This window comes from Heterodontus francisci, chromosome 8 (genome assembly GCF_036365525.1).
Source record: "Heterodontus francisci isolate sHetFra1 chromosome 8, sHetFra1.hap1, whole genome shotgun sequence".
Classification (NCBI taxonomy): Eukaryota; Metazoa; Chordata; class Chondrichthyes; order Heterodontiformes; family Heterodontidae; genus Heterodontus; species Heterodontus francisci.
In genome coordinates this window covers 107,445,347-107,465,220 of record NC_090378.1, presented here as the reverse complement: position 1 = coordinate 107,465,220, position 19,874 = coordinate 107,445,347, and the positions used below count along the sequence as shown (strand labels likewise).

Genomic DNA, 19,874 nt, shown 5'->3' with positions numbered 1-19,874 from the left:
AAGAGCTAAAATCTCTGGTGCTGCATAGCTCCTGAGAAATTGAAAACAAATTCTGCGCTTCAAGCATGTGCTGGTGGAAAACCCCGATGCCACATTTCCCCTAGAAAGCCTACGAGATTAATTCTCGACATCTCCAGAACGGACTACTTCTGACACGATCCCAGTGACCCGTCTCCATATACCCGGATGCCAGACCAAAAATGAGACAACTGACATCCTTCCATATCTCCTTTTTTCATCAAGTATTAGCAAGTATTTGACCAAAGTAGCCTTTTCAGTATTTTTTTTTAAACAGACCTCTGCAGAGAGTGTAATTGGGGAATTTTAAAAAGAGAACGTTCATATTTCAATGTGTGTTAATGCTTTGCTTTGTTACTGGTTAAGTCTTATTTTATAATAAACTGATAATTTTGTTCTTTATTAAAGAAACCTGGTTGGTATACTTTATTCTGGGATAAGAAATAGAGTACATGATTGGCTGTATCGGTAACCGGGTAAACATTTAAATATATGTTGTGACCTGTGGAGAACTGGAGCTAGAAAAGACAGTGCACTCCTCTCGCCTTGGTCATAACATGTGGAACAGACCATAGAGCTCTCCAGAATCCACTAATTCAAAGCAATTCTCCCAGCATACATGGGCTACAGATTATAACCCACTGTTCCTCCACAGCATTGTACAAGCTGCCATAGACCATCACGTCTGGGAGGGCAACAGATACATGCATGCAACACGACTTCAAATGGAGAAAAGATGCATCTTATTCACCCTCAGGGTAACAGAAGTAAGGAAGGCTACTGAGGTGAAATATATAAGTTGGCTCAATTGACAAGGAATATTGTTTTTTTTAAACAGAACGGGGATATAGTGAGTATGAAGGGTTCAACTACAAAAAAGCAAGTTGGTTGGACGCATAGCAATTTTGAAAAATTCATTTTTTCTGTTGTAATGCCAATCATCTTACAGACTTACTCATTTTATTTATTTTGTTCTACGAAGTGAACAGACTTGAAAAATTATTAATGGTGTGAAAAGTTCAAGTGTAGTTTTACTGGTACTAACAGGAGGGGTTAGGAAATAACTACTGGAATCAACTTTCTGTGTTTCTGGGATTTCAGAAGACCACGCTAGTTTCGGTCTACGTTCCAAGTGAAGACAAATATTAAAAAAAGCATTAAATATTATGTGTTAATGGTATTAAAAGGCAGAAAGAAAACAGCATTTTCCATTGTTCTGGAATGGGAGCCACACAGAGTAAGAATGTGTCACAAATCAAGCAAAATGCCAATCTAACGCAGTCATGAATTTAATATCACAGAATTGTTACAGTGCAGAAGGAGGCCATTTGGCCCATCGTGTCGGCACCGGCTCTCCAAATGAGCAATTCACTTAGTGCCATTCCCCCGCCTTCTTCAAGATATTAACAGGAAAAGACAGGCTAGATAAAGACAAACTATTTCCACGAGTTGGAGATTCTAAAGCCAGGGGGAATAGTCTAAAAATTAGGACCAGACCGTTCAGGAGAGATGTTAGAAAGCACTTCTTTACGCAAAGGGTGGTAGAGGTTTGGAACTCTCTCCCACAAACAGCAGTTGAAGCTAGAACAGTTTCATTTTCATTTATTTCATTTAGAGATACAGCACTGAAACAGGCCCTTCGGCCCACCGAGTCTGTGCCGACTATTAACCACCCATTTATACTAATCCGACACTAATCCCATATTCCTACCACATCCTCACCGGTCCCTATATTCCCCTACCACCTACCTATACTAGGGGCAATTCATAATGGCCAATTTACCTATCAACCTGCAAGTCTTTTGGCTGTGGGAGGAAACCGGAGCACCCGGAGGAAAACCCACGCAGACACAGGGAGAACTTGCAAACTCCACACAGGCAGTACCCAGAATTGAACCCGGGTCGCTGGAGCTGTGAGGCTGCGGTGCTGAGATAGATTTTTGTTAAGCAAAAGTATTAAGGTTTATGGGCCAAAGGCCCATATGGTGTTAGGCCGCAGATCAGCCATGATCTCATTGGACAGGCTCAAGGGGCTGAATGGCCTACTCCTGTTCCTATCTTCCTATGTTCTCCCCGATATCCTGCAGATTCTTCCTTTCATATAACAGTCTAATTCCCTTTTGAATGCTTCGACTGAAGTTGCCTCCACCACATTCTCAGGCAGTGCATTCCAGACCTTAACCACTTGCTGTGTGGAAAGGTTTTTCCTCGTGATGCTTTGGCTTCTTTTACCAATTACTTTAAATCTGTGCCCTCTCGTTCTCAATCCTTTCACAAGCGGAAACTGTTTCTCCCGATCTACTCAGTCTAGATCCCTCATAAATAAAAACATTTATATTGGAGATAGGAGCCTTCACTGTTACAAAGGGTTCAGAAGGAGAGTGGTATTATAAGTTGCACATATAAATCTATTGTCCTCCTCCCGAGAAAAGGTGATGTCGATAACACGTATTTTGGTCAAAGAACATTACAATTTCCTAACGATTATTTTTGAACTTGCATTTCTCATCAGAAGCCAAGCATCAATCTTCAGAAAGCTGTCAGTCCTACTTTACCCAAGTCACAGCTAAAACTGGACGCTTTTCACTAAATTGTAATTTTCACTGGTTTATGTAAAGCTGAATGGTGAAACTGACAGTTGTTCACACAGAGCTATTTTGAATAACTTATGAAAACAAGGAAGCTCTCACCACTGCACTTTACTTTGTAACGATACAATTTTATTTCTCTCCTTCTCAAAAGCAAACTTTTCCACTTCCCCTCCACTAAAAGGTGAAATACCAGAATACCGAGCTCTCATTTCTCATATCATTGATCAGTTGCCTTCACTGACTTGACACTTGCTTGACCTGCCTCAAGAACAACCTTATTCCACACAATATTGGACCATCCCTGTCTGTAATTATTCTCATGACTGTGTATCCCAATCTTATTTATCCAGCTCTCATCTGAATAAGTTAATCTACATAGTATTTGCTGGGAATTTATTCCATACATCTAACATTCTGTCAGATAGATTCTTTTCATCTCAACCCTTATGCGACCTCATTAATTTTGTACTGGCAGTTTTGAGTTCTGTGTTCTAAATGCACCATACCTGTACTTACATCATGGATTTACCTTAGCAATTGAAAACCGAGATTGTCTCCCATGAGAATCTGTGTTTGGGATCCAAGTTCCAGAATAGTTCATCCTCAATCTTCTCTGAGCCCTCCCTCACCATCAATGTTCTTTTCAAGGTAGAGATTTTTTTTGATTCTTTCACAGGATGTGGGTGTCACTGGCAAGGCCAGCATTTGTTGCCCATCCCTAATTGCCCTTGAGAAGGTGGCGGTGAGCTGCCTCCTTGAACCACTGCAGTCCGTCTGGTGCGGGTACACCCACAGTGCTGTTTGGGAGGGAGTTCCAGGATTTTGATCTAGCGACAGTGAAGGAATGATGATATATTTCCAAGTTAGGATGGCTTGGAGGGGAATTTGCAGATGGTGGTGTTCCCATGCATCTGCTGCCCCTATCCTTTTAGGTGGAAGAGGTCGTGGGTTTAGAAGGTACTGTTAAAGGAGGTGTGGTGAGTGCCCAAAAACTATACACAAAGGGTGATATTCCAGAGCACAGTTTTGCACTGCAGGAGTGGATGCCAAGAATTCAAGTGCAGTCATTAGTGCGATGCACGGGATATCTGCGCGAAGAGTTCCATATCAGAAGGTAGTTAGTTATGAATAGAAAGACACACAAAGAGACACATAGAAACAGGAGGTCTGAAATTCATCCTTGCAGAACTCCACACGTCACCACCTTCTAGCTGAAGCCTTCTACACGTACCATCACTTTCGGCTTTCTATTGCTAAATTAAATCAGTTAGTCAGTTTGCTATTAATTCCTTGGGACAAAATCTTTTTACATCACTTGTGACAATTCAATTATTGTATATCGTCTGGACTGTTCTCATTCATCAATTTAGTTATCGCTTCAAAAGAACTCAAGCACATTAATGAGGTGTGGTACTTTATGCTCTCTGCTCTTTCGATGAAGATTTATGGCATCAAATGTAATGCTTTGTAGTAGCACACTCTCCACCTGTGTTTCATTAACAAAAACAATATCATCCCTGTACTCCCGACTTACTCTTTTCTTTGAATGTCAGGGCAAATATCATTCTTTTTTCAGGTACAGCAGAGGAGATCTACAGCCCACCTTAAGATATGAACAGTACTGGACATATTTCCCCTCTCCTGGACACATTTACTTGTTCAAGTTTTCCCTAAAACATGACTACTGTCCACCTGTGTATTATACATTCATGAGTAATAATAACTGTACAGCTCTGCACCATATTAATCCTCATTAAGATGTTCACCCCCGTAAAAGGAGTACTTACCATCCATTTTCATTGCTGGTAGTACAAGAGATATTTTCGGTCTGGTTGTCTTATTATGGCTGATAGCTGGCAGCAAAAGATGATCCTGAAATACAAACAGATAAATGTTGGAACAATGCATTCTTGTAATTATCGAAGACCACGTTCAACCTCTTGGAGCTTGAAGCCTGCCTTTCTTTAAAACCATGCACTTAGAATATTAATTCGACTTTACTATTTGACATCAAATTGTTAACTTGAAGTTGAGATAAATGAAAAAGTTAATCCTTCCATTCATCCATTAAGTGCAGTTTGAAAGCTTACATTCCAGTCGAATTGAGCTTTTTACAAGTTTCCCGCCCCTCTTCACCGAAAGGCCCAGATTCTTGTTGGTTTACAGTTCAATTGGTAGTAGGTACACTCCTGTACCATGAAGTCACCATTTGCAATGGATAGGTTGACAACAAGGAGCATCAGTCTGCTACTTGACTGTGAGGGCTCGAATGTCTGACATCTACATATATGCACTGACCAGCTAGGGTTTACTGGACCATGATCCGCAGTGTAAATACTGCTTGTTTTAATGGCGCTCACCATTAATTATGCACAAATAGTACAGCAACTTCAGAATACTGAGGAAAGTGATGGTTCATCTGGGGAGTGCAGCCAGAGCCAAGTCCATGGCACCAAGGCTGGCTCAGCTGCACAGGGGCCACAAAGAAGACTAGAAGAGCAATGGTGATAGGAGATTCGATAGGGGAATAGACAGGCATTTCTGCAGCTGCAGACGTGAGGTTGGTGAGCTGCAGGCGCAAATAGATAGGTGGAAGTATGACGTTGTGGTGACAACGAAGACCTGGCTCAAAGGAGAGCCGCACTGGGTGCTAAATATTCCTGAATACAAGGTGTTCAGGAAAGGAAGAGAAGGGGGAGGGGTGGCAGTTTTGATTAAGGAGAACATTGCAGTGCTGGAGAGAGAGGATGTCCCAGAGGGGTCAAGGACAGAATCTAGTTGGCTAGAGCAAAGGAACAAAAAAGATGCAATTACATTGCTCGGTGTAGTCTATGGGCCACCAACTACTTGGAAAGATGTAGAGGGACAAATTTGCAAGGAAATTACAGAGAGGTGCAGGAATTATAGTGTGGTTATAATGGAGGACCACTACTATCCCAGTCTATGTTCGGTTAATTAGTGTAGAGGGCAGAGGGGCAAGAGTTTCTAGAGTGTGTTCAGGAGAATTTGCTACAGTATGTTTCCAGTCCAACGAGAAAGGAAGCACTGCTAGACCTGGTTTTTGGGAATGAGGTGAGTCAAGTGCATCAAATGTTAGTATGGGAACCTTTAGGGGACAGTGATCATAATATCATAAGGTTTAGGCTGACTATGGAAAAGGACAAGAAACAATCTAGAGTAAGAATAATTAACTGGGGGAAAGCCAACTTCAATGGGGTAAGAATGGATCTGGCCCAGATAAATTGGAATCAAATTGGCAGGCAAAACAGTAACTTAACATTGGGCTGCCTTTAAAGAGGAGATAGTTTGGGCACAGTCAAGGTATATTCCCATGAAGGGGAAAATAGGGCAAACAAATCCAGAGCTCCCTGGATGACAAAAGAGATAGCGATTAAGATGAAGAAAAAGTGTGCTTATGACAGATGTCAGGTGGATAATACAGCCGAGAACCAGACTGAATACAGAAGGTTCAGAAGGGAGGTGAAAAAGCAAATAAGAGAAGCAAAGAGAGAGTATGAAAAGAAACTGGCAGCTAATACAAAAGGGAATTGAAAAATCTTCTCTTGGCATATTAATAGTGGAAGGGTGGTAAAAGGAGGCGTGGGCTGATTAGGGGCTGAAAAGGGGATTTACACATGGAGGCAGAGAGCATGGTTGAGGTATTAAATGAATACTTTGCATCTGTCTTTACCAAGGAAGATGCTGCTGCAGAGGTCATGGTGAAAGTGGAGGTAATTCAGACACTTGAAGGGTTTAAAATTGATAAGGAGGTATTGGATAGGCTGTCCGTACTAAACGTTGATAAGGCATCAGGAGCGGATGAGATGGAACCAAGGATACCGAGTGAAGTGAGAGTAGAAATTGCAGAGGCACTGGCCATAATTTTCCAGTCTTCCTTAGACTCAAGGGTGGTGCCAGAGGACTGAAGAATTGCAAATGTTACACGCTTGTTCAAAAAAAGGGTATAAAGGAAAGTCCACCAAACACAGGCCAGTCAGTTTAACCTTGGTGGTAGGGAAGCTTATAGAAATGATAATTCAACAAAATTAAGAGTCACTTGGGCAATTGCGGGTTAATTAGGGAAAGCCAACTCGGATTTGTGAAATAGAGGCCTGTTACCTGACCTGAACCCGATGGGACCCGACGACATGTGTCAGGTTCGAATCGGGTCGGGTTTATCTTCCGGGGCTGGCTTTCGGGCTCGGGTCGGGTCAGGCCGAGCCGGGTCGGGCCGGACACACACGTTAAGTGCTCTGCTGGTTAAGTATTGGTATTAAAAAATTTTACCTAAGCTGGGAGTCCGGGATGAAACTGATGTCTGCGCACTGAGCGACTGATGTCACTATAACGTCATCGCGCATGCGCTGCAGCTTCCGGCAGGTTCAGTGTCAGGAAGGTAAGCAAAGGGATGGTCGGGTCAGGCTCGAGGCAAAATCGGAGGGTCCGGGTCCGCTGTAGTTCAGTCGGGTTTGGGCCGGGTTCTTTTTCCCGACCTAAAGCAGGATTATTGTGAAGGGCAAATCGTATTTAACTTATTTATTTATTTATTTAGAGATACAGCACTGAAACAGGCCCTTTGGCCCACCGAGTCTGTGCCGACCAACAACCACCCATTTATACTAATCCTACATTAACCCCATATTCTTTACCACATCCCCACCATTCTCCTATCTACACTAGGGGCAATTTACAATGGCCAATTTACCTATCAACCTGCAAGTCTTTGGCTGTGGGAGGAAACCGGAGTACCCGGCGGAAACCCACGCAGACACAGGGAGAACTTGCGAACTCCACACAGGCAGTACCCAGAACTGAACCCGGGTCGCTGGAGCTGTGAGGCTGCGGTGCTAACTACTGCGCCACTGTGTCACCCAAACTTGCTGGAGTTTTGGATGAGGTAACAGGGTAAAGCAGTTGATCTAGTGTGCATAGACTTTCAAAGAGCATTTGACAAATTGCCACACAACAGACGTGTGAGCAAAGTTATAGCTCATGGAATAAAAGGGACAGTAGCAACATGGATACGAAATTAGCTCAGTGACAGAAAACAGTGAGCAGTGGTTAATTGATGTTTTTCCGACTGGAGGGAGGTTTGTAATGGAGTTCCCCAAGGGTCGGTATTAGGACCTTTGCTGTTTCTGATATATATTAATGACTAGACCTTGGTGTACAGGACACAATTTCAAAATTTGCAGATGATACCAAACTGGGAAACATTGTGAACTGTGAGGACGATCGTGTAGAACTTCAAAAGTATAGGTTGGTGGAATGAGCAGACAAGCGGCAGATGAAATTTAATAAACAGAAGTGTGAAGTGATTCATTTTGATAGGAAGAATTATATAAATTAAAGGGTGCAAATTCTAAAGGGGGCGCAGGAGTAGAGGGACATAGGAGTATTTGTGCATTAATCATTGAAGGTGGCAGGACAGGTTGAGAGAGTGGTTAATGGAGCATACAGCATCCTTGGCTTTATTAATAGGGGCATAGAGTACAAAAGCAAGGAAATTATGTTAAACTTGTATAGAACACTGGTTTGGCCCCAATTGGAATACTGCGTTCAGTTCTGGGCACCACACTGTAGGAAAGATGTGAAGATATTACAGAGAGTGCAGAAAAGATTCATGAGAATGATTCCAGGGATGAGAAACTTCAGTTACATGGATAGATTGGAGAAGTTGGGACGGTTTTCCTTGGAAAAGAGAGGGTTGAGAGGAGATTTGATAGAGGTGTTCAAAATCGTGAGCAATCTGGACAGAATAAATAGGGAAAAACAGTTCCCATTGGTGGAAGGATCCAGAACAAGAGCACACAGATTTAAGGTAATTGGCAAAAGAAGCAATGGTGACATGAGGAAAAACTTTTTCATGCAGCAAGTGGTTAGGTTCTGGAATGCACTGGCTGGCTGGAATGTGTGGTGGAGGCAGATTCAATCGAAACATTCAAGAGGGAATTGGCTTGTTATCTGAAAAGGAAAAATATGCAGGGCTACAGGGAAAGGGTGGGGGAGTGGCACTAGGTAAATTGCTCCTTCGGAGAGCCAGCACAGACACAATGGGCCAAATGGCCTCCTTCTGCCTGGAACAATTCTGAGATTGTGAACTTTGGGCGAGTGCAGGGGCACGGTTGAACTCAAATAGCCAAAAGTTGATGACTGAGTTGAACCACTCTACAAAGATGGCATCTTGCTCCCTGCCTTACCATTTTTATTATTCTTTTATGGAATGTGAGCATCACTGGCAAGGCCAGCATTTGTTGCTCATCTCTAATTGCCTTTGAGAAAATGGTGGTGAGCATCCTTCTTGAACTGCTGCTGTCTGTCTGGTGTAGGTACACCCACACTGTTGTTAGGAAGGGAGTTCCAGGTTTTTGACCCAGCGACAGCGAAGGAACAGCGATACAGATCCAAGTCTGGATGATGCGTGACTTGGAGGGTATCTGCAGGTGGTGGTGTTCCCATGCATCTGCTGCCCTTGTCCTTCTTGGTGGTAGAGGTCGCAGGTTTGGAATATCTGGTTGTTCCTGCCTGTAGCATATGCTTGTCTCAAACATTAAGCTATGCATGTCTAAGTACACCACTGAAATGCATTAAATGGTGTCAAGTTGCTGTATTTTTGTGGTAGGTCACCACAGAAGTTAAGTCTTATCTATTCCACCCTAAGGACATGATAAATGTTCATTGCTGCCAATCAACCTCTCTGGAACTGAAAAAATTATTGCAAATGTGGAAATTCATTCCTTCAGATTTTGATTGTTGGAACAACTTAAAAAGTAAAATTTCAATTAAAAAATTATCCCTTTTGTCTCCCTTTCTCTCAATCCAATCTGCCTTTCCCTCTCTTTAATCCTTTTCCTGTACCTAATTTGACATTGAATTCACCCACTCTAACTTGCACTTTTTTTCTCAGTCCTTGTGTTGATAATTTCACAGCTTAACCCATCAAAACCTTGACAAATTCTCTACAGTACAACAGTGACAAAACTACAAAAAGTACTTGAATGGCTGTTACGCAATTTAGGACATTCTGAGGTTACAAAAAGCACCATATCAATACAAGTTTTATTCTTTCTTCACATCATCCTACATTGACAGTATCTCCTTCAGTGGTTTCTTGCAACAACTAACATGAAAGACCATCCAGCCACTTCACTTTTCCTTCCTTCTGACTCTATAGTTTGTGAGATCTCCATCAGTTTAAATATGATACATGGGCAAAGTAGCTTGCAGTTGAATAGAACCAGTTTTACAGTAAGCAGAGAAGGATAAATAAACTGCAGTGGGGATCACCTGCAAACTCATCTGATCTTGAGCCAGAAGCAGCCAGCTATTTCCTCACCAGTGATGAAAGGGATAGAACTAGAGTTATCTGAGCCTAAGAAAGATTCTGATAAAGTTCACTTTTAGACCCAAACATACACTCATTCCAAAGGTGTACAGAGTGCTGAATGACATCTATGTTAAAATTAACCAGCTTTCTTTCACAATGACTGGCACATGAAATATATAAACCAACATATAAAGAATGGTATCCTGTCACTTTTATTAGATACTTGCAACAATTTTTAAACATGAATCTATTCCACAAGAACTTCTTACACTTTTACGTTGCCTTTCAAGTAAAGAAACAAACCAAGGTGCTTTACTGGGGAATTGGAGGACACCGAACAGGAAGCTGGAAACAAGTTGGGGATGATGACTAAATGCGTAATTAAAGAGGTTGGTTTGAAAAAGTTTTGTTGAGAGTGGGGATATTAAGGGACAGGGAAAAAGACATGTATCTAAAAACCTCTTTGTAGCTGAGAACACCTTGGCATGGAGTTAAAAGGGTTTGATCTGATCTATGTACAATATCACCATGGCTGAAAGCTGAGATAGGGGCAGAGGAGGAGGAGTTACTAGAGCCACATGGGTTGACAGTGTGCTGAAAACAGGGCTGGACAAGGCGACCCTATTTCCTAATACATAGGCATCATACACAATCAATTTTTTGAGGCTCAGCTTTGAAAAATCAAAGGAAAACTGAGTTTTAAAAAAACCCTTTCAACTGGGCACTACCTTTCTCCCAACAGGATAACTCACATTGCTGCACACTTCCCACATAACAGCATCATTTATAAATTGGAAATCAGTTTCAGCTGCCAATCACTCTCAGTTTTCATTCCCAATAGGAATAAAAAATATTATTTGTTACTAAGCAACATAATAGCATTCCACACAATACTTTTTTTATTTTCTCATTTTTAACAATCTTTCTCCCCTGCTATCCCAGACTGTCTACATTCTTACAATACCCCTTGGAGTTATCTAACAAAAGTTGTCACAATGCAATGTTGATTATGTGGCCATACAGATATTGACATTATGGTACAAGGCCGTAGCGTCAAGGCCTCAGTAGATCTTTAACAACATTAGTAGAATACTGGGATCACAATTTTCAAATTGCTTAGAACAGCTTCATTGCTGACATTAGCTGCTTTTTTATGGTATATGATGAAGCTATAATAACAACAGGCGAGAGCAAATGCAAGTCATAAAGGCAAAGCACAAAATGACCGGGGATGTAGCTTTTTCTTTTCTTGTGCAGTACCAAGACACAAATTATAGGTGCTGCTATAAAACAATACTTGGTCTGAACTGGTGTAGCCATGTCACTTCTAACGGCTAGAACCGAAAGGCAGAAGTAGCGATTTCCCCGCCAAATCAAAATCTAACTCTTGCACACAGCTAAAATTCCATCAATTAAAGTACTGCAAATAGGTCAATGCCTGCTGTTGATTCGTATGTGGGAGCTATAATGAGTATCCCTGTGTACTGCAATGTGGAAATAACAGTGCCTGCAAGCTCTCCAATCCACAACAGTGGCAAGTGGCAATTCTGCACAGCAGCTGAAAGGGGTGGGAACTGCAAAGTACCTCAAATATTTAGCGTTTCCTTGTGACATGACTAAGCCTAAAAGTACAACTTGCAAAGAGATCTTCGAAATATGGAAAAACAGTAAAACAGTGTCAATTGTGTGCTTCATGCTTTGTCACACCACAATCCACTTTTATCCAGTTGGCTGATGTATTGTTCTAAAATTTATTCTGCAGTCCGACAAGTCTCACTTTGATCTTCTGACCCCAAGAACTACTAGTTCATTTCTTGCTTACTCACGCAATCAGGCTTCTTTTTTCCAAAGACTAGATCGTGCTTTGTGATCTTGGTGCACCAGCCTCATTTTCCTCTCAAACAAAACAATTTGAAGAGATAAGTCAACATTTCCCTTGTCCATCATCAAAACACTGAATGGATTGAAGTTTTTTGCTATCACAACAGGTTTCACACCAACACACCATGAAGCAGAATCTGCCCATGAACGCCATTTTTGAGTTTATCTAGGTATGACTCTGACAAATGGCATAACAGTATTTGAGATGAAAGGGGGAGGGAAATATGGAAGAAAATTTAATGTACACCACTGATGTGCACATCCTGGCTGACTCCAGGATGGCATCAATTGAGGCCCATGTGGTAATAACCTATCACCTTTGTACTCAATGAATGATGTAGTTCACGGGAGAAAAATGTTGTGGGGAGACAGAGCCAGGGGGAAGAGAAGGGAAGAGAAAAAGGGAAGAAACAAGACTACTTATAAGACCATTCAAGTTTCAAATTCCTGAGTTTTCATATCTACATTTTCTTCCTTTTGGTAGCGAGGCAGGGGACTGATTTGTGCAAAGGGGCGGCACAGTGGCGCAGTGGTTAGCACCGCAGCCTCACAGCTCCAGCGACCCGGGTTCAATTCTGGGTACTGCCTGTGTGGAGTTTGCAAGTTCTCCCTGTGTCTGCGTGGGTTTCCTCCGGGTGCTCCGGTTTCCTCCCACAGCCAAAAGACTTGCAGGTTGATAGGTAAATTGGCCATTATAAATTGCCCCTAGTATAGGTAGGTGGTAGGGGAATATAGGGACAGGTGAGGATGTGGTAGGAATATGGGATTAGTGTAGGATTAGTATAAATGGGTGGTTAATGGTCGGCACAGACTCGGTGGGCTGAAGGGCCTGTTTCAGTGCTGTATCTCTAAATCTAAATCTAAAAGTGCCACAGGTGGTGTAAGCTAATTTTATGTTGTTGACAATATACTAATTGATCTGAATTGGGTACAATGGAAGAGTACTGCTTTTTGGTTTTCCCCAAGAGTGATAATAGTCTTGGGCACATACTCTCCAAGCATCTGGAACAGCTCCTGTCCAAGATGATGCAACACTCAATAATCTCGACGCACTGATTGTGCAAAGCCTTTGTTACAGTGAATCCAAAGGAGAGTCAACATTGCTTCCCTGGTAGCACACACACCTTTACAATGCATTTATCAGGATGTGTACAATTTGTATTTCAGAATGGAGGGAGAAGTCTTCTGGTCTTTATTGACTCACAATTTTTGACCAATAATACGCAAATTGGAGATGATACTAGTTGAAATATGTAATTATCTACAATTAACTCAGCTGTGCATTAAACTAGAGTAGATTTCCACACCTTAGATCAGCAATCTGTTAAATAATGCCAAATATATTTATTCTGCCAATAATATGTTTATCCTGAGTGATTGACAGTGCTGCTTCTCCATGGCACGTGGAATAGCTGTATCCTTTTAAGCTTCCAGGATCACTCAGGATAAACATTTTAAATCATCCAGTTACAGGTGAAAAGTTCAGATGTAGGTAAAGCTTTTTAATTTAGCAGTTGATCCTCGTGATAACCCTGTAGGGAACATGTGCCTGCATTTATAAACATATGATTGGCAGAATAAATATATTTGGCATTATTTAACAGATTGCTGATCTAAGGTGTGGAAATCTACTCTAGTTTAATGCAAAGCTGAACATTGCTTTTTCTAATACAATAATAGTGTTGTGTTCAGACTTGTTAAATTGGCACGGTCTCACTCAATGAGAAGCATGAAAAACATTTGCTTACTGCTTTGTAATCACGTGGCATAATTGTCAACGTTACAGTCTAAAAACAACAGTCATTGTGTGGTGAAATAAGGAATTGTACTTTCTGTACTAATGCACCTGATCTTCACCACTATTGCAAACATTGATGAGCCAATGCCTTTAACCCTTGATAGAAAGTAACTAATGATATTTCTTGTCATTAAATCAGGTTTAATACAGGTTACCCCATCAGCGTCCCAGAGTGAAATGCATTAGGGCAATAGAAGTAATGAACCATCTATCATATTTAATGTGACTCTTTAAACTGATCAGTTGCACGCTCTCAAAATGTGGAATTTAACAGTGTCTAGGGTATAATATCACCAACGGTTCTGTACACTTGGAACAGCAGGTCACAAAGCAGACGTCTGCCCAAAGTTGATTCTCATCAACTGAGCCACGTCAGCAGAGATGTTTCTGTGTCACAGCTGTTTCACATAAGTACTGCCAAGCTGTTTCAATCAGTGTATTTATGGCAAAAATTCTGTCTTTTTACTTTTGTCATCCAAAGCTGTTCGTCATTAAGGTTACAGTAGCAGTCAGCTCAAACCAGATTAACCCACTATATGAAGGGTGAGCATTACAAACGTCACTTTGCACACAAGAGTGACCTCCTTGTTGGATCTCTTCATAGCTTTTGTTGGGAGATCATTGTTACACTTATTAAGTTATTGGAATTGCATTTTAACTGCTTAATAATGTGATAACTAGAGCAGAAAAAGCCATTCACTTGCCCATAAAATGAATATGAAGAAAGAAACACTAGCCTTTGTGCAGCTCCAATCCCCACCAAATTACAGTTCTCCCTTTCAGCCAAGATGCTAAATCAAGGCCCCACCTGCCCACTCAGTGGCCATATAAGATTTTATAGCACACTTTGAAGAGAAGCAGGGGAGTTCTCTCAGTCTCATGGTCAAAACTTATTCCTCAACCAACACGAACAAAAAGAGATTATTTGGTTATTTTTATCTCATTGTTGGTTGTGGGATCTTGCTGTGTGCAAACTGGCTGATGCATTTCCCAAAATTACTTGCCTATACTTGTCAAGTACTTCATTGGCTGTGAAACACTTTGGAATGTCCTGAGGACATGAGTGACACTGTATAAATGCAATGTCTTTCTCAATTATATGACTGGGTTCTATTGCCCTTTTCTGGGGAGAACAACTTCTGTGCACTGATCTTCCCTTTAATAATCCAGCAGATGGCGGTTTCCAATCTTCAATATGGAAGTTTCTTCTTTTGGACCTATCCTGGCATTAGTTCCCAGAGGTCCTATTGCTTATACTTGAGCATGTGAGAAAGTTGGGGAGATCAATGCCTTTAAAGTCAGCTACACTCCATGAAGTAAAATGTTTAATGCGAAGCAGTTACAATCAATCAGGTAAGTGTGCAATATGAAATGAATGCACCAATACTCAGGTCACTTCACTTGCTTTGTCCATCATTGATAACTAATACTATTAACACTCAAAGAAGAAAAAAACTTCATGCTGTTTGGTGGGAGAAACATCAACAGGCCAACGATCAATGGATGTGACACATACATGGACATGCCAAATCACAAACGTACTGGATATCAGTGAGGTTGGAGGAAGCGATTCTGGGAAAACTGAAATTTCTGGTACAAACTTTTTGCGTGACAATTGATAACAGTTTCAAACAACATGCATTTTCAACCCAGACCTGTATTCACCTGGAGAAACTGGGATTTCCTTTTCTTAGCTTATTCAGCATTCCCCTATGTTAAAAACAAGATTGAATTTTCTTTTTATTCACTGGATGGATGTGGGTGTCACTGGCAAGGCCAGCATTTATTGACCATCCCGAATTGTCTTTGAGAAGATGGTGGTGAGCTGCCTTCTTGAACTGCTGCAATTCATGTGGTTAAGGTACACCCACAATGCTATTAGGTAGTGAGTTCCAGGATTTTGACGCAGCCACAGTGATTTATTTCCAAGTCAGAATGGTGTATGGCTTGAAGGGGAACCTGGAAGTGGTGGTGTTCAAATGTGCCTGCTGCTCTTGTCCTTCTTGCTGGTAGAGATCACAGGGATCAAATGGCACAAATCAAAAGGAGTAGAAACACATTGACTATCCTTTTTTTCCCCCACTTGCTAATGAGGTCCAGAACTGCAGAAAAACAGACCTCGTTTCCTTCTGCTATTCTATATCAAGATGACAGTAATCAAAAGCAGGCTTCCAACTGTACAAATATTGCAAATGTTTTATGGGTATCATTAGCAGGATTTGTCAAATGAGGAATGGATTTGTTTACTTTTGTTTTGGAATCAATGCCAATGTATTCTGTTAGCCCTCTGGCATAGAAATGGATAAACCTGATGTATCCTAGGTCAAACCAATCTCAAAGCCAAATCAGTGGTCTGGCATTGGTCTTTGAGCAAGGACTTGAGGAATGGATAAGCAAATGTGGAAGTCATCCTACCCACTTTTATTGAAGCCAGGAAGTGCAACACAGCAAACTGTTGGAAGCTCCATATTAAATCAATCGCATTCGTGGTAATCTGCTCATTTCTCCATGCCTCACAGTCCTGCGCTGTCTTCTTCAGTTGCTCGTATGAGCCACCCATTTTCTTAACCTCCATGAGAAATCAGAAATATGACTAGAGAAAAAGTACATAAGGTGGTTTCCTGTTGCCTTCCTTATGTGTGCTTTGAAGGAAACACAAGTCCTCTTCCCGAAAGATCCTCCGCCTGTAAGCAGCAGTTGTCCTCCAAGTTCTCGCGCTTCCACCATCAGCACTGAAAATTCGCTGGTTCTGCCATTGCCCATAGCTCGTAACCCTTAGCATGGAACCTTTACCTGGGCCTGGGGCGACTCGCAAAAAGGCAGGGGCAGCAACCACCACCCCCAAGGTCTCAAATGACCCTGCCACCATAATTAAATCAATACTTCCACTCAACTAACCATCATCAAAATGAAAGAACATTTTCAGTGACTGTGCAGTCATTGAAGTCCCAATTTAACCAAGATGTTTTCAAAGCATCTATGGAGCTGTACTGATAACCTCCAGCGACTTTACAGCATGTGAACTTAAGCTTTTGGCAAAATTATGAGACTGTAGTAGCAGCAAAATATTTTCAGCAAACCAAGCAGTGGATGTTGTACATAGGAACAACAGGAAGCCATTCAGCCCCTCAAGCCTGTTCTATCATTCAATTAGATCATAGCTGACCTGTACCTCAATTTCCTTTACCCGACTTCGATCCATATCCCTCGATACCCTTACATTAAAAAATCTGTCGCTTTCTGTCTTAATTGTTTTTTTTAAACGACTCAGCATCCACATTCTTTTGGGAAACAGAATTTTACATTTTCAATATGTTTCGCTTGAACAAGCACATTCTGATTTCACTCCTGGATGCCTAACTCTACTTTTAAAAGATTGAACTCCCTTATTCTGGATTCCCCCATAATTGAAAATAGCTTCTCTGCTTTTACTCGAACTAATCATTTGATTATTTTACACACCTCAATTAAATCACCCTTTAATTTTCTAAACCCAAGGGAACACAAGCCAAACTTATGTAGTCTGGCCTCATGATTTAACCCTTTTAGCCCCAGTATCATTTTGGTGAATCTGCACTGCACCCACTCCAAGGCCAATATATCCTTCCTGAGGTGAAATGCCCAAAACTGAACGCAGTGCCCCAAATGGGGTTTAATCACCGCTCTGTACAAATGAAATTTATTTTCCTTTGTAATCTTGCCGCCTTGAGATAAAGGCCAACAATCCATTAGCCTTCACGATTGCTTTTCGTACCTGACTTTTAGCTTTAAGTGATTTGTGTACCTGGACCCCAAATCCCTTCACTCCTCCACAGTTACATAGTAACAGGAGGAGGCCATTCAGCCCCTCAAGCCTGTTCTGACATTCAATTATATATTGGCTGATTTGAATCTTTACTCCATGTACTTGTCTTGGGTCTGTATCTTTAATACCCTAACAAAAATCTATCAAACTTTATTTTGAAATTTTCAATTGACAAAGCCTCAACATTATTTTTGAGGACAGTGTTCCATATTTCCACTCACCTTTGTGTGAAAAAGTGCTTTCATCATCTGATATCACTCCTGAACAGCCTAGCTCTAATTTTAAGTTTATGCTCCATTGTTCTGGATCCTCCCTCCAGAGGATATAGTTTCTCTCCATCTACCCAATTAAAAGATCTAAAACATCTCAATTAGATTACACTTTAACCTTCTTTATTCAAGGAAACATAAGCCTAGTCTATGTAACCTGCCCTCATAATGTAACTTTATTTTAGGTCTGGCATCATTCTGGTGCATTGACACCCCTCCAAAGCCAAAATATCCTTCCTGAGGTGCGATGCCTACAATGGAATACAGTATCCAAGAAGGGGCCTATCCAGAGCTCAGTACAACTGCACAATAACTTGCACCCCTTTGTACTCCAGATCTGGAGATGCCCACATCCATTAGCCTTTTCATTTATTCTGCGGGACGTCCACTGTTCTTTACCTTCATATAAGCCCTTTCTGTTAGCTTTATTCTATCCTTCATTTCCCTTGTGACCAAGGTTCTTTCATTACACAAGTAGAGCTCTTGTCCTTTAGGGTTAGGTGTAGGTCTCATCTTCTACTAAATAATTTTGAACACTTCCCACTATTCATCCATAATTGTATCCGTTAATACTACTGCCCAGTCTATTGTGGTCAATTACTGTCGCAGGAAAAAAGTGCGCCACGAGATCGGAGACCTGATATAAAGAAGCGGGAGCAGAGCGGGGATCGGAGTCAAATCAAACACTGGGGCGAGAAAGAAATTTGAAGAGTGACATTCCAATCAACAGAGAGGCAGGGCAACAGAAAGCAGGCCAGGGTGATTATACCAGTAAGCTTTTAAACCTTTCTTTCTTTTGGGCCTCCTTATCTCGAGAGACAATGGATACGCGCCTGGAGGTGGTCAGTGGTTTGTGAAGCAGCGCCTGGAGTGGCTATAAAGGCCAATTCTGGAGTGACAGGCTCTTCCACAGGTGCTGCAGAGAAATTTGTTTGTTGGGGCTGTTGCACAGTTGGCTCTCCCCTTGCGCCTCTGTCTTTTTTCCTGCCAACTACTAAGTCTCTTCGACTCGCCACAATTTAGCCCTGTCTTTATGGCTGCCCGCCAGCTCTGGCGAATGCTGGCAACTGACTCCCACGACTTGTGATCAATGTCACACGATTTCATGTCGCGTTTGCAGACGTCTTTATAACGGAGACATGGACGGCCGGTGGGTCTGATACCAGTGGCGAGCTCGCTGTACAATGTGTCTTTGGGGATCCTGCCATCTTCCATGCGGCTCACATGGCCAAGCCATCTCAAGCGCCGCTGACTCAGTAGTGTGTATAAGCTGGGGGTGTTGGCCGCTTCAAGGACTTCTGTGTTGGAGATATAGTCCTGCCACCTGATGCCAAGTAAGCTTTTAAACCTAATCTAAATTAATCAACCATAAAGTAAGACTTGAATGATTCATTGGCATAAAAACAAAAAACTAAAGCCAATTTGATCATTATCAAATAATTAAAATCAATGCTCAATTAATTAATCAAATCGCGGGGATAAAGTTAAAATTAAATAATAGGGGAGAGTAAAACTAAACAAGACTGAATTTTTCAGTAAGTTATAGTCTAAGGGGTTTAGATAAGATAAAGCAAAAACATTTCAGTTAACCGCTCTATAAAATAAAGCGGCGTCAGCACCGGAGAAGCAGGTGATTGGTGAGTAGCTGGTGAGTCTTTATTTATTTAAGTAATAAGTTTAATAGTGTATTAATTACAGGTATGGCAAGGCAGCTCGGACCCATGGAGTGTACATCCTGTTCCATGTGGGAACTCTAGGATGCTTCTCATGCCTTGGATAAACATATGGGCGGGAAGTGTCATCAGATGCACCAGCTCGAGCTCCGGGTTTCAGAACTCGAGTAGCAGGTGGTGTCACTGCAGCGCATTTACAATATCGAGAGCATCATGGATAGCACATTTACAGATGTGGTCACCCCGCAGCTTAAGGGTATGCAGGCAGAGGGAATGGGTGACTGCCAGATAGTCAAGAAGGACCAGGCAGCAAGTGCCAGAGTCCCCTGAGAGCATCTCACTCACCAAACAGTATTCTGTTCGGAATAGTGGCGAGAGTGATGGTTACTCTGGGAAATGCAGCCAGAGCCTAGTCTACAACACCATGGCTGGCTCAGCTGTACAGGGGGGCAGAAGGAAGATGGAAAAGCAACATTGATAGGAATTTCAATAAGGGAACAGACAGGTGTTTC

General features: G+C 41.7%; 1 protein-coding gene across 2 annotated transcripts in view; it reads right to left on the bottom strand.

The window, feature by feature from the left end:
• atf6 (activating transcription factor 6) overlaps positions 1 to 19,874 on the bottom strand; it is a 516,610-nt gene that overhangs the window by 134,885 nt on the left and 361,851 nt on the right. For both annotated transcript variants that reach the window (XM_068037874.1, XM_068037875.1), the window contains exon 15: positions 4,397 to 4,481. In XM_068037874.1, coding sequence (XP_067893975.1) covers positions 4,397 to 4,481 — 85 coding nt within the window. The remainder of the gene's footprint in view (positions 1 to 4,396; positions 4,482 to 19,874) is intronic.